The sequence below is a fragment of the Sparus aurata genome, chromosome 21, assembly GCF_900880675.1.
Source record: "Sparus aurata chromosome 21, fSpaAur1.1, whole genome shotgun sequence".
NCBI lineage: Eukaryota > Metazoa > Chordata > Actinopteri > Spariformes > Sparidae > Sparus > Sparus aurata.
Genome location: NC_044207.1, coordinates 6762694 through 6789803, shown reverse-complemented (window position 1 = coordinate 6789803; position 27110 = coordinate 6762694). Strand labels below are relative to the sequence as shown.

The 27110-nt window shown below is 39.1% G+C and overlaps 1 protein-coding gene across 8 annotated transcripts in view; it reads right to left on the bottom strand.

The window, feature by feature from the left end:
• The window catches only part of astn1 (astrotactin 1), a 422909-nt gene that overhangs the window by 273587 nt on the left and 122212 nt on the right, over positions 1–27110 (bottom strand). For 2 of the 8 annotated variants that reach the window (XM_030401856.1, XM_030401858.1), the window contains exons 6-8: positions 14699–14848; positions 12832–12984; positions 6604–6771 (exon numbers count right to left, since the gene is read on the bottom strand). In XM_030401856.1, coding sequence (XP_030257716.1) covers positions 6604–6771; positions 12832–12984; positions 14699–14848 — 471 coding nt within the window. The remainder of the gene's footprint in view (positions 1–6603; positions 6772–12831; positions 12985–14698; positions 14849–27110) is intronic. The other 6 variants (XM_030401857.1, XM_030401859.1, XM_030401861.1 and 3 more) reach the window with 4 other exon arrangements.

The window sequence follows — 27110 nt, the reverse complement described above, 5'->3', positions numbered from 1 at the left end:
CCTGATTTACGATCTGAGTAACAACATACGTACTTGTTTAATGATACCAAACCTTCCAGCCAACCACTCAACCAAATGCACCAATATATTGGCATTACATGTACATTGGTTAATTTACAAGAAATTCAGTACAAAGATGCCAAATGTTGAGGTGATCAAGTAGCGGCGCCATTAGACAGAGCACTGATCTATGTATTTATGTATTTTAGTGATCTTTATAAATGTATCACTTAGTAATGTGTTACAGTCACTTCTAAATAATGGGGTTGAGTACAAAGGTCTCTTTACGCCATACAGTAACTTAACTGTATTATTTGTTGCTCTGCCCTTCCGACCCTATGCAATCATTTATGTAAAATGCATCACCTGAATACCTGAGTGGTGTGCTGTAGGAACTCAAACTTCCCCCACATATACTCTTCACTATCACCTGACTGCTTGTCCAACACTTCCCTTGGCAGCACTGCCAACAAGCGCGTAATGTAGCTCTGAACATAATTGCTACTTTTCTGCTTTGTTAAATATGCAGCAAAAGAGCTGAAGTGTTTGACATCAGAAAGGCAATTTTCCATTTTTGAGTGACAGTCTAAATTATGTCCAGAAAGAAGAAAAATAGTAATGCCTGAGAAGCAAAGAGATGACAGAAGGTGCAGCATTTCATTTAGATTTATTGCACAGCGGCTGAACAATGGTAAATGCCTCATCTTGCTTTAATTGCCGTTTCATCGCACTCTAAGGTCGCGCCACTCAGCTCAAACTTGTTTTACACTTGCAAGGTGTTGCATTCCCTAATTACTCAATATAGATGCGGTGTTTTTTATGCCTCACACTTTATTTTCATCACATCCCACCCAGTTTTTTATCACGCTTTTAAACACATGGAATAGTGTTGTATTTAGGGCGACCGGGCAAAGCAAAATGTACAGACAGCCCTTAAATAGCCTGGGACTCTTGATCTGATGTGTGGGCAGAAAAAGCTGCAATACAGCTATGTTTCTCTTCATGTTTTGTCACTCGTGTATGAAATTATTCTGCTCATCAAGCGTATATCCACACATTGATCGATTACGCAGTCCCATTAATCAAGCCAGAATGGTATGGTGTGGGAACATACGTCTCCAGAGGCAGAACACGTCTCTTTGTGTTTCATTAAAGCCCAGCACACCTTCTAGTCAAGACGGTCGTGTAAAGCGCCCGTAAACATAAAGCGCCCTGGTTTAGGGCTCTGCAGGTGGGGAAGTACCATGCATTTAAACATCCACCGTCTCTTTTAATGTCTTGCAAGGAGCAGCACAGATATTGTCGCAGCCCATTTCAGTTTTCATCAGTATCTCCTCCAGCAGGAATGAGGATTGGATTTAAGCTATCTATAGCACCTCTGCAATCTCACTGCAGCCCACACACACACTTTCACTCCCTCTTATGTGCACACTGTCACACACACATAAAAGCACACATATGCAACGGTTTCATTACGAATGCATCATATGAAAAAATACAATAAAATTACTGAAGCCTTGCTGCCAGTCCTGCTAGTCCATATTTCATTTTGAGGAGTGGGCATTGTGTGGCCTCGGGTGTGTGGGTGAATCTCTGAAATTTTACCAAGACGGACGGCTTTTTGATTCATTTAAAGGTCTCAGAACTCACTCTGTATTGCCCAGGGGAGAGTTATGCTGCTGAATAATGGATGAAAAACAAGGAAGACACTTCCTCCTCTTTAAATGTGAGATTTCTTCCTGCACTCATAATTTAAGTGACGCACTGGCAGAGACGTTCCAAGAAAGCAGGTAAAACTGAAAAATGATTCATTCTGGCCATTACTCTCTCTTGTCTGATGTCTATTGAGGATAGTTGCTCCATTTAAATGGGAACTTTGGCAATTTTCAACCAGCTTTGTATCACTGCAATTTTCGCGGTTATGTAAATTACGAGTGAAAAATGTGGTGTATTTTGCCTGTACTCGGAGCCTCCCACTTTATTGCTGGCAAAAAGACACAAAGCAGGTTGTTCTACAATTTGTAAGTGCACATCAATAGGTACAAAGATTATAGAAGCATCATCGAAAGTGGCATCTTTCTCTCTCTCTCTCTCTCTCTCTCTCTCGTAACGAGTGAGTGGCGTCTCACCAAACTCTGATCAAACTGTCTAAAGTAGTCAGTGATGATAAAGCAAGATTGTGTTGCTACACTACCTATTTGTCACCTAAAATGCTTTTAGACAGATACTTGAGAAGCAACAATTTAGCTGCAGAGAGAAAGATTGTGAACCAAAATTGGCCGCCATGTTGTTTCCGTTTGTGGGTTAGTACCTCATCCGTCAGCAGTAGTGTTTACTAGTGCGGTGCAGCGTCGTTGTAGGTTTGTCTTTTGAGCATAAGTGAGTACCTGTTTTCTCTGGTCTTGTAGCAACAATTTAATTTGTATTGAATTGTAGAACATTTTTGCCTTTCTATTGCAAGACAAGAGGCACACTACTCTAACTTCAGATCTAGTTTGTCTTACCCAGATTTGTATTTTTTATTTTTTTTGCAGGGGGGGGTTGGGTTCACATTCAAATCTGAATGTTTAATTACTGTTTAATTTAATTTCCTCTGTATATTATCTAATATTAACTTTTGCAGAAAATAACATATATGCATTATTAACAGCGGCTGATAACAGCTTTACAAAAAAAATTGGCAGCCAAGTTGACGTCTATTAAAGGAGAACTTTGGCCGTTTTTAACCCGTGTCCCTGTCAAGCGAGGTTACCAAGTGCTGTCATTAGGAAAAATAACGAACCTATGGGGGCAGACATAACCGAAAGTGAAACTTAAGGATGTCTGCCCCCATAGGTTCGCTTTAGCTGCCGTCCTGATATCTGGTCAATATTGTGCAAAAAATTCACGTTATTTTTCCTACTGACAGAACTCGGTAACCTCGATCAACAGGGATATGAGTTAAAAATGGCAGAAGTTCTCCTTTTACTTCCTGCGCTGGTCCAAGCTTTTCTGTATAAATCCTACTGTAAAAAAAGTGTGTGATATAAACAGATACAAATGGTAGCTTTGGGTTACACCTCTTATCTTCATGAGGCATGTTCATTATCAATAACTAAGTAACAAGACATTTAATTACCACAGTAAAACACAGACAGATTGCTATTCTTATGCAAACAAGATTGCTTCTCTGATGTGAAGAGTTAGGGCATTTTTCATTTAAAATAAAAATTAAAAAAAAGTTATGTTAGTACTTAGCCTTTGTTATCCACCGTGCAGTAATATATTTTTCTTCAAGCCGGAGCTATTTTTGTATGTGAGAAGCCTTTTCTTTGCTGGTAGATGTCTACTGTCAACACTTCCACGGGGACAGAGAACATGTCATGATTAATGCCTTACTTTGACAATGTTTTCTGAAGTTCTCAAAATAGGAAGAACATTGTTAAGATCATATGGATGACAGGACACCATTTAAATTATATTATTTATATCCTCTCAACGATTAGCAACCTGACTTACCGTCACTTGAACAATTATCAATAGAACTTGAAAAAGAGAAAAAAAAAAAAAACACAATAGCAGCTTGCCTTTAAAATATAGTGAGACCTACTTGCAGAAATTAGTACTTCTTTTTTAGGCTCAATTGTTCCTAAATTGTTAAAACAACAAGATGGTTCACATCATGCTGTTTCACAGACTGCCACTTTCTTCACAGTGAATTTGGAGGCAGGAAAGATGAAAATGCATTCCCTGGCAGTGAGGGTGATAAAGAGCTTGTTAAACAACAAAATGTTCTACAATTCTGTTTTATCAGCACATCTCATCATTTGAAATTTGAATGGGGTGTGAGATCTGAATAAAACATTATGTACAATACCTGTGCATGGCCCTCATTTCAAGTGTGTATGTATTATGCACAAAGTAGTTCACACATAGTTATGTCCACATATTTTCAGATTTTTTGTGCTTATTTTTTCATGTCAGAGAAAAAGAACAAACCAAGTCAAATTGATTCTAATACTTACTTAGACATTACACATTTACACATTCCAAATTTACTTTTTACTTCTCAGTATGCATCCTTTATCAAGTCTGTCAGTCAACCGAGTTATCGCTTTCATAATCCCTGCTGCATAAGTGCAAAGAAATAAATTGTGAGCAGTTTTGAGTCACATGATCACCGAGAGCATACTGAAGATTAACATAGTGGTAAGCTGGCACTTGCTTTTCAATCTGTACTTTTTTCAATACTCAGTTTTTAGGTCACAAAGAAGGATTCATATACTGTAGCATCAATCAGAAGTTACTGACATTGTGCTTTTGCTCAATATGATTCAAGTATAATTTATCAGTCAGTTCAGCCACACTATCAAGCTTACGGTACACCTATCCCTCCCTCTATCCCTCCAACCCATCATTCATCCAGAAGAGAGGCATGAAACTGATCTAAAAAGAAGAGAAACTACATTTTTAGATGTTTGTATATGGGCTCAAATAAGGGTCATATCATTATCAAAAATATATCAATACATAAAAAAAACTGCAAGGTTACATAAGGACTGAAAAATAATATGCTTATATAAATATCTACTGATCAAAAAAGTACTGAAAAAAGTGTGAAACTCCTAACACTATTTAAAGTAACACTATGGTTCATTGCAATTAGGTGGGTTGTGTTTGGTAGCACTAGCCATTGGTTTAAATGATACTACATCATTTTTTGTTGCCTAGTGGACTAATTTGTACTATATGCAATTTACCTGTTTGCTTGTGATTTGGATTATCTTTGACGGAGATCTATGTAACTTGTTGTGGTAATTTACATACATTAATATTGTTTTTATTGGCTATATATGAGAAGAGCTTAATGTGATGGGAAAAATTAGACCTTTCCCATCTCTCTCTCTTGCCGTTACAACCCTGTGGATGATTGGTTATTGGACTGATCATCTAAAGCTGCTGGACTGTGGATTTCTTTGTGAAGGGCTCGGGTTGGATTCTCCACGACAGACCAAAGGATGTGACTTTACACACATTCTTGAGTGTTATGTGGTGGCCTGGGATAGGATCGATCAGATGATAATGTAACATAATAACTGACCGAAAAGCCCCACCCAATCTACAGTACATTCAATATGCACCAAAACGTAGCATGGCCTAAACATAGACAGACACAGAACACGGAAAAACCTAGGTCATTGATATGCGATTTCATATGCCACAAGCCTCACAAGTGATTAATTAAACTAAATTAATCAAGAAGAGGAGTGACTCAAACTGATTCAATATCTAATTTATCATGCTTTTCACTACTCAGCCATCTCTTTACCACAACGTGACTTCAAAGTCACATTACAGCAGTCTGGAAGAGCCATGAGCAGACAGACAGTGCGTCAGGTGCCATGTCAGATGTAGTTACACCACCAGCCAGCTGGATGAAGGAGCACTAAGAAGAAGATGCAGTTTGGAAAGTTATAAATTTACTAACCTTCACAAACTCTTAGTGATACATGTTCTTTCTCATATTCCATGACAACTAATCTGTTAAAATTAATGTATATTTTAAGTATCTCAGCTTTTTAAATTTCTCTCTCCAAATCAGTCCGGTTTGAACTAGACTCTGTGCACAGACTTGCTTGCTGCTGTTTGCCAAAGCAGAAGGGGAGTTGACAGTGGAGACATGCAAACTAATTGATGAGCTCTGCTGACAGTTCCCCTGGAGAAAACCAGGTCGAGTGCTTCTGGCAATCTATTTCACATTTCAGACGCTGCAATACGAAGGACCATGGTCATGGTCACAGCCATAAACATTTAAAGACGCTCTTTCACACACCCACTGAGGCTCACTGACTGTATTTTGATCACTGGAGGTGGGGATTTCCAGTTCCTGAAGCATTTTGCAGGACTGGGTCTTTTTGTAAGCAATTAATACGAGATGATAAACTGTGCAACAAAAAAGCTCCAACTTTGCACAAACAACGGCTGTCTTTATTTGCCAACTCATCTTGCCATTGGCCATGGAGACAGCTTGCCATTTTTCACTGGATTTCTAAAATTCAAAATTGCGGGCAATGGCCTTAATGGATAAAAACAGCGACAGGAAGTGTTACTGAATCTTTCCAGTTACAGAGATCAGACCAGATGAATTAAAACAGGTCATGAACACTGAACGGCTGCAACAGGAAAAAGAAGCCAGATGATGATGATACCATGTGCAACTACCCTTTCTGTCAATAACTTTCAAACTGACAGAATTCCAATACATACTTCCTCCATTTATGCTCTTCACCACAAATTAACTGACTTCATATTACTAACAGCTTCATCGATTCTGACTTTTAAATTAAAAAAGGCACCCAAACCATACGATAAAGTATCCATGAAAACATTATGGCTGGTATACTTCTGACCATCTAGCTGTCAAACACACATGATTGTGACAGCAAAGACAAGTGGGGTCCAATTAATTGATACTTGACATTAAATGATTGATTGTTTTGGTTCGGGTGACGTGTAGGAAAAAGCTAGCGCCAGCATTTAATTCTTGTCACTCATTAGTACAAGACCCATGGAAGCCCTGAGGGGCAAGTGAAGACACATCTATATGTTATGTTGTAGACTCACCTGTCTCTGGGTCACACTGGTGCTCACAGGGGTCCAGGAGGCGTCGTCCACACAGCTCACTAACCCAGGGCCCGCTGGCATTCTGCTGGTAATACAACAAGATCTGGGCTGGGTTCAGCCAGTCAGAAGCATCCAACTGGCTGCCCTGCAGCAAAATGAACCTTGATCCTGAGGAGGAGAGAAAGAGGAAGAAAGATTCAGTGGGTTGAAGATGAGGTTGAACGGGGAAAGTAGGCACAGAGATTTTTAGAGTAAATTAATAGATGGCAGTTGGAGAGCGGGTTGGAAAACAGGAAAGAGTGAACACATTGAAAACATAAAAGCAACATGCACATTTTGGCTAAAAGTAGATTTATCCATTTCAGCATGTAATTTCATAAGAGTTATTTGAAATACACCAAGAAAAAAGGACATGCACACAAAAGTATTTCAGACTTTGCATCTTAAATCTCTTCCACTGTATTGGAAACAGCAAAAACAATATATTATTGCTCTGAACTGGACAGGGAAATAAGGTAGTTTAAATGTGAGAAAACATCAAAACCTTTGAAATAAAAGTTTGATGAAAGCAAAAAAGGAACTAAACCAGTTGAATTCCAGGTGAAAACTCAAAAAATTTGATTCTACATAAACCTAACCCTAAAAATGTTCCAGTAAAAGCATCAAAACAATCCTCTCAAACACTACTTTGATATCTAAAAAAGAATGCTTATGGCTTTGTATCATTGAGGTGGGAGCTGACAGCTTGATAACTACAGACCTATAAAATAAAAACTACTCAAACACAGAGAAACATTTTAATGAAACAATACTTATTATAACAAGACTAACACTTATGTTGGTTATTATAAGCACGCACAGGCAGCAAGCTGAGCCATCCACATTGTTGCCCTGCAGCCAAACACATGCATCAGGAGGAAGAAGGTAACAGTGATAAAAAAAAAAGGTAATTTGCACACATATTTTCCATGTTGTTTGGAAAAATATTAACAAGGATTAAACATTCTCACACAATGTCATGAGTAAGTGCATCATGTTAGTGTGATTTGGATTTTTAAATAATAACATGTACAATTTTATTCAATAAATGATTTACTGATAAACCTAAACTTAGCTGTCATTCTTATCACTGCAGTGGGAAGTTGTATTATGTAATTTATGTATTTATTGCTGAGCTAAGCCTTTATATACAGTGTGCATTTAATTCAGTTAGGCTAATGGCACTCACAGATTTAATAAGCTAGATGCCCTAATGAATATAGCTAAATTGTAACGTAGTTAAAGGTTCACATTAGTGTAAAATCAATTGAAACTCAGAATTGTTGTGTTTTACTTTCCTTACAATGAGGCTTTTAATTCTACAGACACAGCGACTCCTCCTCTACAGAGTCCACAATGTTACATCACCATCTTCTACAGTAACCCTGAATGGACATACCAAACCCTGGCTCAAGATAGGACCATTTTTGTGATGTGAGGGGAAATTATATGTTTACAATTTGCAACTACACTGCTAGATGTCATTAAGTCCTTCCTACTGGACCTTTTAAGTTGTGTGACTGTAAGAAAACCTGTCAACTGCACAATAAAACAGAGCACATTTTTGCAGATTGTAAAATGTGAGGTGTACCACACTGCCTTCTTTGTTTTTTTTTAAAGTGTTGCTTGATGACCAACAGATCATCTGCCTTTTGTATAACTGTGATTTTGCTGTGACGTAAACTTTCAGGTTTGTACCTTTTATTTTGGCTAACTAGAAGTAGCTTACTTCCGATGCAGTAGATAATAACCTCATGAATAAACAACATCAGCATAAAAGAGCTTTGGTTGTGATTGAGGGTGAAAGGCTGTTCCCAAATACTACACTGGATGCTGGGCAACAGAGGTCTGAGAAGAAATCACAAAGAGTACCAAATTGCCCCAGTGCTTTACCTGGATGATGGTCACTTTACGTCTAATTAAAATGTGCTATGAGCCAGAAACCATTAGTCAATGACAGTCAGGTTCTTTCTGCACTGAGTTATTTTTATTTCAACTGGAGGTGTTCATAGTGCTTTTGTAAAAATCCAAGGCACTATGGGGTCTAGGCACTTAGGGTATATTAGCATAGTGCACCTTCACTGCAAACACTGTGTTCTGTCTGATTGGGCAACTTTTGAACAATTATTTATTGTGGGATCAATGTTTAACAGTTAATTCGCAAGTTCTTATTTAATTACACAAAGAACCTAAGTGGCTATTATCTGCCTTGATCTTTACACGTGTGTTATTGGTGGCACTAATGATAGTGACATACATACAGCAGCATGATGGGATTACTGCTGCATTAAAGTGTCAGGTCAACATGTTGTCACTGTCTATTAACAACCTTTAAGGATCTTCTACTTCTAATTTGGCAACAATTGTTTACTAGGTGTTTCAGTCACCATGGAACTTGAATATGAAAAGGTATGACCATAATAACATTTTTGCAATGTTGATAAGCTGCATTCAAAATTAGATTAGTTTTTAACATACATTGTACATTTCTGGAATTCAACCAAGACATACAGTCTGGCGCAGGATGGTTTAGTTAGAGACAACTTAACTTATGTATGATATGTAAATCTGTTGTCATGGCTGAAAACAATGTTACATTAAGTATACTCGATTGCCGAGTTTTCACAGGAAAAACAGTTCAATTACTTTAATGAAGGGGGTCAGGTAACTTAAGTAGTGAAATACTTCATGAATCATTTTTCTACTGCATTGTTGGGGCAGCTGTGGTTCAGGGGTAGAGCCAGCGTTGATTGCTGGGTCGATTCCCCCGGTCCGCATGTCGAAGTGTCCTTGGGGAAGATACTGACCCCCTAAATGCTGCTGGTATGATGGGCGGCACCTTGCATGGCAGCCACTGCCATCAGTGTATGAATGTATGCATAAGAGTAAGTCGCTTTGAACAAAAACGTCAGCTAAATGCCCTAAATGTAAATGCATTGTGGCGCAGTATTTGGCATTGTTGCCTCACAGCAAGAATGACCTGGGTTCCTTTCTATGTGGTCTTTGCATGTTCTCCACGTGCTTGCATGGGTTTCCTCCAGGAACTCTGCTGTTTCCCCACCATCATAACATGTTAGTGGATTCTCCAGTCAGTGCCCTTGACCAAAGGCACTGGATAAGTTCTGGAGCTGGTCCTTAGGCGTGTACACACTGCCCACTGCTCCCTCTGGAGGGGTTATAGCAGAATACCAGGTTCACTATGTTGTACATTCTATGAAATGTGATCAACAAAATAGTTAAAAATATGCATTAATTAGCCAAAAAAAACTTACCAAACAAGCCTCTTACACTCACAAGTAGGTCACCGGGGCTCCTGGACACCTGACACAGCAGGTGTCATTATAATACCTGACACTAAGAGTTATCCGCTGTGTGATCTCTGTAAATTAGCAGCAACACTCATTGACCAAAGCCCCGTCCATATGCAAACATGGGATGCACTGGGCATTTGCTAACCCAGGCATATTTAATGACTTGTTGGCAAGCTCTGTGCGCCCTAGTTAGTGCCATCCCCTTTGATGATCCCTTTAAAACTAGAGCACACACTGCAAATGGCCGGACGCATCTTGTTTGCCTAATTGTGGCGCTTCATAAAATAGCTCAGAAAAACTTTTAAACTTCGACACCAATCAGCAATGTGTGTTCTTTTCATGGCACTTTCATATGTCCTATTTGAGGTCCCTGGCAATCAGAAGCATAAAATATTGTTGTTTTTGCATTATGGAATGGATTTCTAATATTAAACATTAATGCTTTGTGGATGTATAAAAACATAATTAATGTGCTAACTGACTTCTGACAAAATAACTAATTATTAGTATATAAAACTGGAGCCATCTCGATTCTGATATGCATCATCACATCGAGGGTGAAGCTCACAGGAGGCTAAAGAATACCTGACTGGACTTCCAGAGCAAGCATGAGTGGTGTTGGCTTCAAGCTTATTAGTCAGTTTAAGCATCGCTGTGCAGCACTTCACTCTGGGTCTAAATAAATGTAATTACATGTAGAATTGTATTAATTGGATTTTCCTATCCCTCAAAGTCAAATCACATATGATATTTATCTGTAGAAAATGTTTGATAGTAAGTCTCTGATTGATACCTATATTATGAATATACAGATGATATACAATATTAAACTTTTTGATTACTGTGTACTGTCAATATTTAACAGCAATATGGACAGGACACAGCATGGTCCTGGATGACCATCTCATCGAAACTTGGCATTTCAGTCACAAGGTGGCTTATACAATTTCAAGCTGAAAATACAAATTACCAAATCGTTGGCATTCTTCTTTGGCCCTCATCTAGTGGAAAAACAATGACAGGCAGGTGCAAAAAAACAAAAAAACATGATTTAGTCTGACCCAGGAAAGGTCAACGAAAGAAAGCTCTTCTATTTAAGCCAACAGAAGCCATGTCAAATATGAGATGGACCTTGATTTTTTTACTCACGCTCAACTGGAGTTCTGCCCAGCAGCAGAATGCTCAGTGCCACCGCTGGTGGCCGCAAGATACATAAATTAGTTTTATTTACTCAGCATACCTGCTATGGCTGTAGTAATTTAATGAAAAAGACTTTTCTTGGTCACCACAACTTTTTAGCAATGCTAGCAAAGCCAGCGATGACAGAGTCAGTCAGTTGGCCTTGACGGACATCCATGTTCTTCTCAGGGTGGAATAAAAAAAAAATGTGGGCCATCATCAGACCAACATTTTGTTTGGCCAGTTATCGTATGGTTTATTATCAAATCCCTGCTAAATTAATTGAATTATTATCAGCCTCAGCGGGACTCTGCATTCAGTGCAAGTTACCAAAATATTAACATGTGAACAGGCTACACGAGATGGTAAATATCATAAACCTGTTGTGTGTCAGCATTGTTTGTACTGACACTCTAAGCATGTTAGAGGGAAGATTTTAGCATTAGCCCTTAGCATAGCTGTAGAATCGTGGTCCCTTTGCACTGGTCTGACGGCATGTTTTCCCATTGTGCAAGATTTGGTCAATTTGTATGTTCAACATTCCTCACATTTTAAGAGCCCTGAATGAGTGAACCGCACAGGTCCTGGCAGATAAGAAGTGATAAATAAAGGTCCTCAGCTTCTATTAGGAAGGGCACATAATGAGCCACTGGGCAACAGGGAAGAGCCTTGAGATAAGCTTCAGATATGTTCAATTTAGGCAAGGCTAGTCACATAAAAATGGTTGCCCTGTCTTCTGCTATGAACATTGACTAGCAGTAAAATATTGTTATCCTGTATAAACAGGCAAACATCCGGATGATTACTTTCCCTGATGTGAAAGGCAAGGAGTAAGGTGTGACTCTACAGTCTTCTCTTCACTGTATTTGAAAGCAGACACATGCACAGCTGTTGGCATTAATAGCTTCTTTCCCCAGTGGTAGATTCCAGATTTTCATCTGATTCACCATGACATCAAATCAAGTCTGATGAGATTGTGGAGACATTTATGGAAACATTCTAAATCGATCCCAGTTTTGTAATTCAACAGGCAAATTCGCCATCTTTCATCTCTCCTTTCAAAGTTCCCTCCCAGGACGACTCCCTGGAATTTTAATATCTCCCTGGCAGGCCAGCGTATACCACCGGAAAGCAGCAGCGCTCCGAATCAAATCAGACCTCCAGATGATAGATGAGTGAGCCTAGTCACAGTCTATAATATATCTGGACTGCCAGCTCACTCCTGTGACAGCTGAAAAATGCCAATGAGCCAGTAAGAGCCAGCGTCTGGCCCCTGCAGTGTTTTCTTTCTTTTTTTTTTTTTTCTTTTTCTGCAGGTGCAACATTGAAATTCATTAGTGAGGTAGTTCAACATATCAGAAGGTGAAGGAGAAGAGTGATGGAGGGTTTGCTGCGGGTGGTCAGTGCGACCTAGCCTCAATGTGCTCTGATGCTTTGAGGGCACATTTGCTGTGTGGTCTCACATGGAAAGGCCGGGGAGGAGGGTGGTCGACCTGGCATTTACCTTTGTCTTTGAGGGAGCAAAGCAAATCAGCAGCCAGACCACAAAATGCAGGCACTTGGTTTGAGAGATACTGGGAGCTGAACTCCCCAGAGAGCGGCAGAAAAATGCCAGCTCAGCCCCCCGGGGCTTTGAGAGCCCATGGAGGTGTGTGTGGAAAGAATACACCCACAGAGTGAGGCCGGTGTAAAGCCTTACCGTCAGCGATGAGGTGCTCCGGCACATGTAGGATTACCCGGACTGAAAGGCTGCAGGAGAGGTGAGAGGAGTAAACCAGGCCGATCACGCAGCTGATGACACTGATCAGAGTCAGGGTGGTCTTATTGATGGGGCTCCGCGGGGAACCTGCTGCTGAAACAAACGCACAGGCAGGGGAGTGGGGAGTGGTGAGAACAACAAACAACAGAGATATGTGAAGCAGTGACCACTTTTTATTCCCCCACAGCCCCTCCATAGCATAAAATACATACATACACACACACACACACACACACACACACACACACACATAAACATATACACACACTGCCTACACAGGGAGTCATTTTACAAACAAGCCAAAAAATGGGCTTAGCACCCATGAAAAGGACCTTTGGATCAAAAACCTCAAGCCTTTGGGAGGTTTATACGAGGCATAGCTCAGTGGCACAGAAATAAGGTTTACCTTTGAAGGGTATTAACATCCACGCCGGGGTGTGGGAAAAAAAAGAGACATGGGCCGGAATAAAAGTGGTTCAGAGGTTGTTTTGCAACCTCCCCTCATTCCTCTGCTCTTACTCTCTCTGCCAGAGCGAGAACGCTTCCCTTATCTCCTTCACTCCAGAGTGAGACACACAAAGTGTTAAATGTGACCTCATAGCGACACGGCCATGCATACATGCACACACACACACACACACACACATACACACACACAAAATCACAGTGACCTTGAATAAAGCCACTCACACTTTTAAGTGCTTATTTTTTGTCACTAGCAGAGTAACTCTAGATTACATTGTCACTTTTAAATTACTCTGGCAGAACTTTCTCATTCAAAAGCCGCCCAAGGCAATCCTTTAAACAAAAGCCCGAGTAGAAAGCTGACCTATTGTATTATGTATAAAAACGACTTTATTTAATCAAGTAACTTACCCTGAAACGGTGTGGGGCATTATTTGACCTTTTTGACATCCTTTGTTCAAGTTTATATTTTATAAATATTTACACATTTGAATATTACATAAAAAGTGGCACATTTTAATATTTCCATCCCCTCTCTCATCATTCCTCGGACTTCAGGAATTTTTGTATTTTTTTCATCATGCCTAATGACTCACCCTCTCCTCTGGATCTAAACAACAGAGTTAGCACAGTGTTGCAGCAGCTTTATTCTATTCTTAATTCTCGCTCTAATTAAAGGTGTTGACTACACTTCTGGAGGCTTTGCTTTGTTTGTGACACCTGTGCACATGATGGAGGAATAATTGGCTCGGAGGCGTTGTAAAGGCTTGTAACGCCTTCTGACAGCAGCTATTATTTTGAGGGCATTGTCTCTTCATGTATTTATTTATTTATTTCACTTTTTTCTACGTCTCTCTTCTACACACCATTACTGTACATCAAGGCTGCAAGGACATGGCATGCGGACAGAAGAAGCATGCTGCACCACTTCACTGACAACATTAGCACAGGATCATCCTCCGAAATAATATCTGTGTGTAATATTATTTCAAAAAAGTTGTGTTTTTCACATTGTGCAATGAAGTCGATATATCAAAATACTCTGCACCAAAAAAAAACTTGTTTCTCATGGTCTTGTTTGATTTCAGTCAACAAGAATGTATGCAGATGCATTGAGATCAGTGTGACATGCTGACAACCATTCTACACACACGTATATATATACACAGCATACTGTATGCACATATTCTATGTACAGTCCTTTAGGAGACACGAGCACACACAACACTGGAGACATCCATCTGCTATATGCACTGTAAAGGTTACTTGTCATGCGTCGTGACGATGGTAATACCATCAGACGGCGGGATAAACTGTCTGTAGGTGTACGAGTCCTCCTTACCCCCTGAGCCCCACGCGCTGTTGGCGTTACCATTTCTCATACCTCGACTCCGGCGGCGACTGCGGTTTGGGTCGGTGTAAAAGGCCAGCTGAGGCTCGCTGTCTGCCTCCGTCCCAGAGTCCCCGTCTGGGTTCAAGAAAGTTGAACCCGCTGTTGGATTCACACATAAAGAAATAAAAAATACACCTATAATGGAAAAAAAAAAGTTCTGAACCCGCAGCGGGCAATTTGTCCTCAAGTTGGCTTCGCAGAGATGGCAGGAAAGGATGAAGCCACTGCTGAAGTCAGTGTGGAACCAGATCAGAGCATTAAAGTTTCCGTCAATCAATAATTGAAATGTGGGCTAATGGACATCGAAGCCAAGCAGAAAGTTCACGGTATCATACATTAAAGAGAAGCTTAAAAACTGCTTTTCTTTTTTTTCCCCATTACTGATTTAACGTGAACAACTCTATACTTAAACATTTAATTCACTATCCAACACGAGGATATTAATATACAGCACATCCTTGAATGACCTGACAGCAGACAAGCCAAAACTTCCCACCAGATGTGGGAGCAGAAGTGAACACAATGCAGCTGCTCGAGTTTGACTTGTGTCTCTCGACAGAATGGATTTTTCAGCAGAGTGTACCTCACCTTGGCTGTTTATTAACAACATTGAAAGGTGAACCTTTTACAGTGAATATCGTATGCATACAATGGAAAATCTAATAATATAAAATATAAGGTTGAATAAGTGAGTTTAAAACCTTCCTCAAATGAATTCTAGGAGACAGATGGGTACAGAAGAAGCACTCATTAGGTACTGTACACACACACAGCTGGTTATGATTCAGTCATGAAATAGTTCCTTAAAGTACAAAGATCAGAAGTTAATTAGAGGTCACCTAACTCTTTGCTGTTGCACAAATGGATGGTTCATTTTTTTATAATAACAACAATTAATAAATTGGTAAATAGTATAGTCAAGTTTATAGATGAACTGAACATTATTTATTAACCATTAAACAAGTAATACAAACATCAGTTGCAACTTTACAACAAAAAAAATGCTTGGTAAATGGTTTATAAAGCATCAGTCAACAGTGAAATAACTTTTAACTATACATTTAACATGTTTTAATTATTGTTGTTATAAAGTGCAATTCTGATATTTATCTCATTCCATAGCCATTCATTATTGTGACAGCGCTGCACTGTAGCTTGAAAAGTTTTGGATACGTTTTAGACTGAAGGATGGCTCAGTCACACCAGTGTTTAAAACTGCTAATTTTCTCAATCAATATTTATTAATTTCAATGAGAATACAGATATCAGTGAATTTGCTTATATGACCTTTGACACACAAATTCACACCGCTGACAAGCTGAAAACTCTTCATGGTACCGGCCTGGGAATGGTGACAAACCAACATTTTCAAAATGGTGGAAGCTACTGTATCTCAGTATCAACTGTGTGTAGCCGCTCGCAAAACGAGATATAGAATGAGACAATACCATTTATACGAATAGTCTGATGTTGCACTGCATGAGCTGTTCTTCCACAGAGTCTTGCCACTTTGCATCTCTCCTCTCTCACCCCTGGTTTCCATCAGGCGCATATCTAAGACCCCGAAACAGTGCTGGGTGTTTTATTCTCAACAATTGACCAGATGCACTGTGCTGTTCCTGTGTGTGACTTCCGGGCCGCAGGATCTGCTCTGTTCAGCTTGACGCAACTGCCGCCCGTCTCTGTAAAAATATAGACTCGCCGCGTATTCTCCGTGAAGCAGAGCTGAGAGCAGGTTCTGGGACGCTGGTGAGACGTGCCGCGGCGCAGCTGGTGCAAACATGAGCATTGACTAGAACGTCCACGATCAGCTCCGGCGACCGTATCGCGGCCATAATGCGGCCGTGACGGTCCCCGTGGGATCTAGGGGTCACACTCCACACAACCCCGCCTCACTCACTCACAAGTTCTGCTGCAAGATTGAGGGAGAGGCAGCATTGCTACTATTTTAATCAGTCTGTTAATCACTCTATTCAGGGTTGTTATGTGTGACGTATTGCTATCCGTCACATGTGCTACACAAAAAAACAGAGCGCGTGTGTGTGAGTGATGAATTAAATCGCCTCAGCAGCACCCCTGCAATACAGCTTTGCACTGTGTGTGTGAAAGACGGAGAAATCTAGGTGTGTCAGGTGAGGGTTTGTGTGCTTGCTGAATTCAGCATAGTGATGATGCAGACCTATACAGTTTTCTAATTGTTGCGGTCTTGTTTTAATGGGGCAATATGTAAGAATTTTAGTTGAAAACATTGAAAATTCAACCACAATTATCGAGAGAATGTTAAGAAATAGAAGTACTAACATTATGATGTAGTGTGTTCCAGAGATTTTGACTGAAGTTAGCATCATAATCAGCTAGCCTGGTCCAAGGCCCTTGAGCTAGCGGTGTGAACATCAACTCTCCCCAGTCCCTCAGCCTCCAGTCTGAACTGCTAACTGCACGGCTAACTGAGCTAACTAGCTATGTGCAGCTACACTTAGCAGCAGTTGGTGGTTACTCTTGTGATGTAGTGATACATTAGTATTGAAAATAAAATGCTTTACATATAGGGTTGTAATTAATGAAAAGTTTCCCCTATTGTCCAATGCCTTCTTTTAGATTCCGCTGTGGAACAGTGGCATTCAAGTTGCCTCAGAAACCAGTAATATAAATCTATGACTTCTAGATATTGGATTTCATATACTGTTTACAACAGCACCCAGGTCTATAAGAATAACACACTCAGTTTCAATACCATTTAAATGTAGCTGTCCCAGATTAAAAATATTGTGTCAGTACATTTCCATTTATTTTAGTTTTCTACATTTATACAGAGGGATGCACCAAACACCTCTGGGAGAGCTCTCAAATCTTGTTAATCTCAGACGGATACAAACCTATGACTAAGTAAGTTGTTTTTTATCCAGATTTTGATTTGTTTACTGTGACTGAATATACATTACTGCCTATTTTGATCCACCCTAATTATATGTTTGATCTAAAATGATGATAAAATGTACAGTTGAGTGCTAAGATAGATGGCAATATTACATAATATTCAGGTGTTATTGAAATATAAACCCGACAAAGACAGGCAATACCTTTTCAGACAACGTCAACTAGCAGATGTATTTTCAGTCACAAAAAAAACGATGTACATGAAAAATATCATATAAAATATTTTTAAAAAAATGTTATTAGCATGATGTTTTGTATGATTTGGGATACAAATGAAACATGAAAAAATATGTATTTGTGATTTATTAATGTATTAATTCACGAGAGGGTTAAAGAATATTGATGGAAGATGGCGGCTGAGCTGCATTCAGTGTATGAGTTGGATAACATGCTGACTAAATTCACAGCTGAACACATACAATGCATATTTGGATGTGGTTTTGCATGACAACAATAATGTTTTTTTTGTTTTGTTTTTTTTACCTTTTTTATGTTGCAAATTAATAAAAGGCCTAAATGAAATTTGTATTTGTTCATGAGCTCTGTTTGTAAAGACAATACCTTTTATACTCCATTGTTTTGTTAAGCATTCTGATATGATCATGTCCCTCTCCTACTTCTAGGTAGAAAATAACAATTCAGCAGTGGTTTCTCACTGCTCTGCTATTTAAAGGTTGAGGGCTGTAGGTACAACACAGTCTGGTAAACAAACTGCTCTTACAGTCCAATATGTTTATAATGGATTTCAGCTGAGTGTTTTAGCAGAGGCATTAGCTATATTTAGAGGGCATGTATTGAAGCTTGTCTTACAAGTGTTAGCGGATTGCGCTTCATAAAGTGAGCGGGAAAGTCCATCAAAGCAGCAAAGATTTGCCGCCTCAGCGGGATGTTTGTGAACCCGAAATAAAATTCATGCTAACGTTGCTCGGTGACAAGAGCTTTAAAAATGCCCAACTAGGACACAATGTTTGATTAGACTGCATAAGATCCCTCAGAAAAAATGAAAACGCTGTTGGCAGCAATGTCAATGTGACAAACTGAGGAAAGGACTTTTTCATGACAGCAGCTTCATCAGCTTTTCATATTGTTGGTTTGAGAACAATATGCTCTGAAGATATGAATGCACAGTGTAAATATTATTGGCAGCCATGACTATCTGACAGCACAGATGTTGGCGTCGCTTTACTACACAAGTGGGAAGGCTTTTTTGATGACACCATTGTTTCAGCATTTCACACGACTGATTTAACAATCAAGCAATATTCACTGCACAATTTCCCCCCAGAAATGTTTACTGGCAAGGAACAGAGTCCTCTGGAACAGTTCAGTGTGCTATTAAAACTCTGCAGTGAAATGAAGACAAATGAAATCTCCATGCAGTGATTGACGAAACAGAGCTACTTCTCCAAACATTAAATGTCTTACAATGAATTCAAAACGACAATAAACAGTGCAGGCACAGTTTAATTCTATGCGACACAAAGGATCAAGTGATTTTGTCACGTCTGAATTCCAGTCGCTATGTAACTGCCGAGATCTCCCAGCCAGAATTTCGTCCTTCTGTTAATATCACCCTACTCTAGACTCAAATCCTACACGATTAATATTTAAAGGAGAAGTTCACCCCGACATAAAAATGGCTTATCTGCTCACCAAAACACAGATGGAAAATCAAGTGAAGTTTCTTAGTCCTCGAAACATGTCTGGAGCTTCATAGCAAAACAGTGTTGCTGCATTCTCTGAAGCAACTGAAGTAGATGGTGATTCATAGATGGATGGATAACTTTAAAAAAACTTAAAGAACTAAAAAAAAAAAAAAAAAAAAAAAAAAAACAGAAGGAAACAAAACAAAACAATCAAATGGCTCCATTGAGCTCATCTGGCTTATTCTATGTCTGTGAAGCCTCGAGATCCCTAACTTATTTATTTTATGAGCTAAAATCTTCACTTTAGCTAAAAGCACTATCACACACTGTCGTTTTAGATCAATGTGGGACCGCTGGGCATCTGAAGACTTGAGATATGCCAGACAGGGTATGTGTAGCCATTTTGTTGATTTTTTTATTTTTTATTTTATTTATTTATTTATTTTTCGTTGGATTTGGGTTTTAAAATAAGTCCCCATCTGCTTCACTTCTTTCACAGAATGCTGCAACATTGTTGTGCTGTGAAGCTCCAGAAATGTTTTCTTGACTACAAAACTTCATCTGACTTTCCTTCAGTATGGGGGGTGAGTAGATCATGCTGAACTTTCTTTTTTGCTGAACTTTTCCATGAACTAAGACTGAACTTGGTTTTATAGTTGTGCATTAAAAGGGATAGTTCGGGTTTTTTGAAGTAGGCTTGTATGAGGTACTTATTCCTTGTCAGTGTGTTACCTGCAGTAGATCACAGCACCAGGAGAAAGCAGAGTCAGTGTTTCCCACACATTGACTAATTTGTAGCGGTGCACCACAGAATCAAAACCGACCACCACTTAGTGATTTTTTTTTTTCTCTTAACAACGCAGCGTGTTCATTCAGCTGCATTTCCTTTCCCTGCTCTCTCTCTGTCCCTTTGTCACTCGCGCGTCTCTCACACACAGCCCCTCCGTTTCGTGTACACTCTAGACACTCCAAACGACATCATCCATTGAAGCGTAGCGTGGAAGCTTGATATTTGGTGCAGACGGCTGGTGAAAGTCACAAGTTCACAAAAGACATGTGCCTCATCAATATGTAGGAATATCTATGAATGAATGGATTTACCATGTAGGGACTGGATGAACTGCCATGCCAAATAGTTGTTAAAGGATTTGTAATGTGTTCAAGTACACAATATATTGTATTTGGGTAATTTTAGTGCAAGCTGCACAGGCAAGCCACTTGCAACTAAAACCAAATGAGAAGCTGCAGTGCTGTCATAAAGAGAGCAGTGGTAGCACAAGTGTCAGTTTGGATGTTCTGCCATGTTTGTTGTGCGATCATTATTTTACTTCATCTTGCTCCTGTACAAAGTGACAATGTGCGAGGATGGCAAAGCATAGGGAGATGTAGAAATGTCATCCTCTGCTTTAAAAAGGATTTTTTCTTACCGTAGCCATTTCGGAAATACAAAGTGAAACCTTTCAGAGATTCTCTGCTTTTCTATTTGGCCTGTGAATGAAATGTATTGAGAGTATGTTTCTCTGTCAAATGGAGCTTTGCACATATGACATGCCACTGAAAACACTGTAGCTACGTCGCAGTTCAAGGGTCACACACTTCAAACAAAGTAGCCTATGAAGATGTCACCTTCACAGAAAAGAAAGCTAGTGGGCTAAATGTGCTTCTCTTTAGCAAACCAGACACTCTGGCTTTACAGGACGAGTAATGAAATTCAGACTTTAAAGCAGGGTCTCCTGATTTGGAATACAGATCATGTAAGCGCTTGTCCTTTAGACTGAGTGGGCCCGGTGAGAGCACAGACTCGGTTGAAGGCATTAACAAAGCTAGAGGAACACTGAAGCAAAAATGTCGGCACAACTAGCATGGATATTAAAAATCAGCTAGTATTAAGAAGCTGTAGCATCCCGGGAGGATCGATGACAGGCGCACAGAAACACCATTTATAAAGCTGGGACAGTTTTGTGTAGTCTACGGGCAAACAAAACAAAAGACAATGATTTTTTTCACTTCAATTAGGTAAGTGACTCAATCCCTCTGAACAAGTCAAGATCCTAGTGAGAGCATTTAGAATAATCTTTAATCCAAATAGGGCCCAATGACTAAGGGTGTAGCCTAGTGGTTACACTTAAAGGTACAGTGTGTAATATGTAGTGGCACCTAGCAGAACAGACTTGGCACAAATGAAATGTAATAATTACAAGTGTTTGAATTAGCCCACAATCACCCAAAAATAAGAGTCGCTGTGTTTTCATGACCTTAGAATGAACCGTTTCTATCTCCCAAGAGGGTTGCCACGTTGCACCAACGCATAATCGTCCATGTCTGTATCGTGATGCATCATAAAAACTATTAATTTCAACACCGCTACCAGCTACATTGTGAGTCATTTCAACATGATTCCATAGCCTACTGTATAGTGTATTGAGTATACTTTTTAGTTGAAGTAGGTGATTTAATGTTAATGCATATTTTAGTTTGAAAGTACCTTTGTGTGTGAGGCAACAATTAAACAGCCTGAACCTGGAAGCCTGTGTCTCTCATTTGGAGAACTGTTTACTTATCTGCCAAACGAAACACTAACATTCAAGGAGGGCAGAATATATAGCCTGGACATCACCAAAAAAATGTATCAGTCTAAACACAAGCTTAAAGGTGTAAAATGATTTCCAAATCACTGCATTTTGAGTTTATTTGCGGCTAACACAGCATCCCAACTCCTCAGCTAACTAGCCTACTCAAATTCATTATGACCACTGCAGTTGGTCGCCTCAATACACGACAGCTGTCATCGGTTGCCCTCCCCAATGACAGAGGTGCATCTTATAGCACAAACCCACAATCTCCGCCTCTCTCGGTTTTCTTTTTCTGACGGAATTCGGTAGAAGCAAAACAAAACTGGTTCCAAACAAAATGTATCACTTGCTGATGAAATATGAAATGTGTAGCTGAACACAGCTCCGTTTACACCTGGTCCAACCCGTGATGTTGTCATGTCTTCATGTCTTTATTTTTAGATGAGCAAATAAATGTTTGACTATAAAGTTGTTGTTTGTGATTCCTTTACATTTTTAGTTTGGTCACTGAACACTGATTTATTTGTTTTTAATGCTTTACTCCAATTACAATAATTATCTCCCCAGAATGAATATGGGTGACAATAGACCTACTCTTGCCTGTAAGACTATTTGCTATGTTATTCTAATGACTATGGGGTCATCTCACTGGTCGAAAGACTAACAAAAATCTGAATAATAACCTTAAATAAAGCCTAATGATACAATTATTTTGAGCTATAATTACAATTTTACAATAACACCTGTGAGAGATCAGAATGTTAGCAATCTTTCACTGTGAATATATTAGTATGCTATCATGAGCAGTTAGCTCAAAGTACCACTGTGGCAAATACATACTTGCAAAGCCACTGGCATGGCTGTAGACTCTTCAGCAGCAAAGTCGACTCTGACTTTTTTGACTTTGTGAAAACCATAAAAGACATACACATCCATTACAAACTACTTCTGTTTGAGCTTAGTCTCGTTGCTTAATAAATTACTTAAATGATTAACAGAATAGCTGTTGATACATTTTCTCTCAACTAATTTATCAGTCAGCATGATTGAAAAGCTAACCCTCAAGAGCTTGGCATTGCGAAACATGACTTCAAATAAAGTATGTATATAATCATAAAGCAGTTTTACTGTTAAAAAAAAAAAAAAAAATTTTGACAATTGAATAATGCAATGATCTGGCTGAAAGTCAGTGAAACCTTTGCCAAGAAGTCTCGTAAGATCATATTGAAGGAAACTTTAAAATTCACCACATTTTATTATTTGATGGTTTATTCACTTATATTTATAAGGTCAACCCGCCTAAACAACCTCTTATTTGGGAGAAATTTCACAAGAATTTTCAATTTCACAACTACAGGAAATGAGCCTTTAAAGTGGCACTCTGAGCACCTGAATAGAGCAGAGACTGTCAAGGACAGCTTTGAGGCTGCACAAGCTTCAGAGCGGAGAAGGCATAAAAGAAGTGTTGGCTGCAATGTAATAGTACTACACAGGAATAACTTAAAGTGGTTCAAAGTGCAAACAGCATGTTCCTCTCACTGTGATGTACAAGAAGAAAAGTGTTCTTCAGAGGCAGTTAAGAGAAAATGTACCTTACAGCTTTTAAGGTGAGTGCAGCATGACCTATCACGGAGAGCTGCAGCTGAGTTTTACTGGGATAACATTTATAGCACAAGATAAATTCTTTTTTTTTTTTTTTTTTTAAACATCAAAAGGTCAAATTAGTACACAACTACAAAGTTTGAAAATGTCCAATTAGTATGAGGTGTTCTTTAAAAACGCTACCCAAAAAAATGGAGGAGAATAAAAGCATCTCCTGAGGAATTAAGATTAAATCTCACACAGCGGGTAATCTTCAGTCTTTGCTAGTAAACAGGAGCCAAAAGTTGCTGTGCTCTACTGTGCAATGAGAACAAGACAAAGTCCCTCTAAATATTCACTGCAGGATGTTCACCTCCAACTCAGCATGCACAGCAGGTAGCAAGTAGCTCATATAAACCAAAAAATGTTATTATGTCCAGTGCTCCACAACTCTATAAATATGGAAGGCTGCTAGAGCCAAGCGAGTGGAAGGGTAATGACAACACATCCTGATACAGGAGGTGGACACATAAACAAACAAGGTTAGAGGATAAGGATGTCACAGCGAAAAGCAGCACAATCTATCTGGACTGCCGGTCAGAGCGCTGTCGAAGGATCCTTCAGGACCCCTCCCACGCTCTGTTCCCAGAGTTTGAGTGGCTCCCATCAGGCTGCCGGCTCCAATGCCCTGGCTGCAGGACACAGAGGAGGAGAGCAACTATGATCCAAGGCTGTTCAGCTCCTAAACTAACTTGCTGCGGCCTCTTAATGTAAAAACCCAACCTAGCTCAATGCTATTTTGCACCTCAGGTAGAAACTGTACATTTCTTCTTTTAGTTTATTTAGTCTACCTTATTCTATCTGACTTGGTTTGTGTCTGTGTAACTAACCTGCTGACTTGTGTGCTTAACGTGCTGAATTGTTTGTGTCTGTCTTAATCGCCCCCCCAGGGAAAATATAGTTTTTTGAATTGAATTGAATGACAGGAATAAAGCAATTATTCTAGTCTATTATGCACATACACAAATCAAAGGCAATGTTTTTCCTTCTCTTTTTAACAGAAAAATACTTCCTTTACTTTCTCTTATTACTGTTACATCACGTGCCTGCTGCACATCGTAGAAAACATTCAATTAAGAGTGTTAACTGAGTGCAAATTGTAACTGTAATTACAAAGTGTTTTGGGTGTTATAAGGAACGGCAAAATGGCTGAGAAATAAAAAACATATTCCATCACACAATCACAGTTGAAAATGTTCTTTTAGTTTTGTTAATGATATACCCAGTACTTATAAAAATAAAACTGTTTTGGTCAAAGCTACCATCTGTGTTTATGAGCACTTTATCTGCAGATTGAAGGGACTGGTCAGCATCAGATCAAACAAAAAACCAATGGATGACATATTTTGTGACACGCAAGTCCTCATTGAGCCTATAATAATGACTTGACAGCTTCCTCTGCTTTTTGTTTTATTTATAAATTGGGAGTGTGAAAAGACGCTACAGTTATAATATGTCACAATATGATTTTTTTTTTTCCATCTAGGGATTGAACAACTTTGAGCTGACTGCTACAGCAAGAGAGGCTCCAGACAGAGATAACAATGCTTTGACATACATAGCTAATATTTCACTTACACAGTCCCCCACAAGACTTTCACAAGAGGGATGAAATGTTCCAAGTTGAGCTGAGTTTTCAGAAATAAACACACCTTCCATGTGATCCAGAGTACCTCAATCAAAAATATTTTCAATACACTTTAACTCATGAGGACATGTAGGTATCGATACATTCTCATATTCCTAGTTGTTTTCTGTTCGCCATAGCCGTTGATATTCAATTGCATATTTTCAAACAAAGAATCATCGCCTCAATGGGACAGGGCAATGTTGTGGATGATTGCTGTCATGCAAATAACTGTTACTGTAAGGACTTTGGCAAAATACAAATATCAGCCGAAAAAGATCACTGTTGCCCTTGTTGAAAATGAACTTGAGTTTGAGGATTTCCATAATTGTGAGAGGAAAGAGGATGTTTCTTTTCTAAAAATGGGACAACCTTACCGGTTTGTTTACAAGAGAGAACAGGGATGTTTGGTAAAGACAACCCACATAGAAGAGAGAGGACAAACTTTAAAATGTTTTTAAGCATTGCCAGCAGATACTTGTTGTGTACTAAAGGTGATTCATCCACCTTACACTGTGCCATTTGGATGTTTAACTTCTTTGATTGTTCTATTGACTCATATTTAGGTAGGGGGCACATACAATGGGAGAGAAAATCATACTAGTTCCCAAGGAGCAACAATTTATTAAACAGTTAAAAAAACTAATTGAGTGTAAAGATGAAATTGACTGAGGTATATGTTGTGGAATTGTTCCATATATTTAAGCGTCGAAAATGTCTTAGTTCACTCAAATGTGACTAATCACATTGATTGAACAGTGGCATTCCAGTCTAGGTTGTAATGGTTTCCAACCATACTTTAACTGCTATAACAGCTCAACTGCCTTCTGTAAATAAAAAAAATCCATTGACGAAGTTTTAATAAAATACCTATAATGCCAACAGTAAGTGTTTTTCTCAGTAGCCCACTACAAGAAATTGAGTACCAGACCGTTAAACATATTACATTTCTGTATAACCACCAGTAAACCTGTAACATAAGATAAGGACATCGCAGCTGGCACCACATTTATTAAGTTATCATCAAAGAGTACTTTCTTTACAATCACATTCAAAGTTGCCTCTCATGTGGCTCTTCCTTGCTAGTATGCTCATCTTCTGCCAAGAAAATAATCCACTTTATTGACCTTGAAAAACTTGTTGGTTCAGATTTCAGCTTTTCTTTCATGCTAATAAGCACACCCTTTCAGCTAAACACCCTTCTTCTTTCCTGGCAGCAATGGAATATAATCGCAGGTGCAATGAATAACATTAGTACATTCACTGTCAAGTCAAAATGTCTGCAGTGTGAAAGTCCCATAGTAGGTTAGTCTCCATTTGGATGGAATTTAGATTGTATTACACCTCAAGATCATTATTTTAAGATTTTACTGACCACTTTTAAAGCACGCTCAGGTCTGGCTCCAAGCTATATTACAGATATTTTAATTCCGTATGAGCCAGCTTGCAGCCTAAGTTCCTCAGGCGGGGCTCTCCTAACCGTTCCAAAGTCAAGACTAAAGGGGACTGTGCCTTCGCCATCAGGGCCCCTCGACTTTGGAATACCCTGCCTGAGGAGATAAGGCTTGCAGGATCAGTAAATCACTTCTTGAAACCCATTTTTATAGACTTGTCTTCATGTGATGTGATCCTTTTATGTTTATTTTTACTCCATCTGTCTCGAGTTCTGTTCTACTTATTTTATTTATTTTATTTATTTCAGTTAGTTTACTTTGCCTACTTTACCAATCTTATATCATTACCTCTGTCATTTCAACGATTTCATGCAATCTGCATGAAATAGTTGAAATGACAAAGGTAATGATACAAGATTGGTTATTTTATTTTATCGTCCTTTGTAATTGTAAATTGTATTCTTGCTTTGTTCTGTCAGAGCACTTTGTAAACCCTGTTTTTAAAAGTGCTATACAAATAAAGTTATTATATTATTATCATTA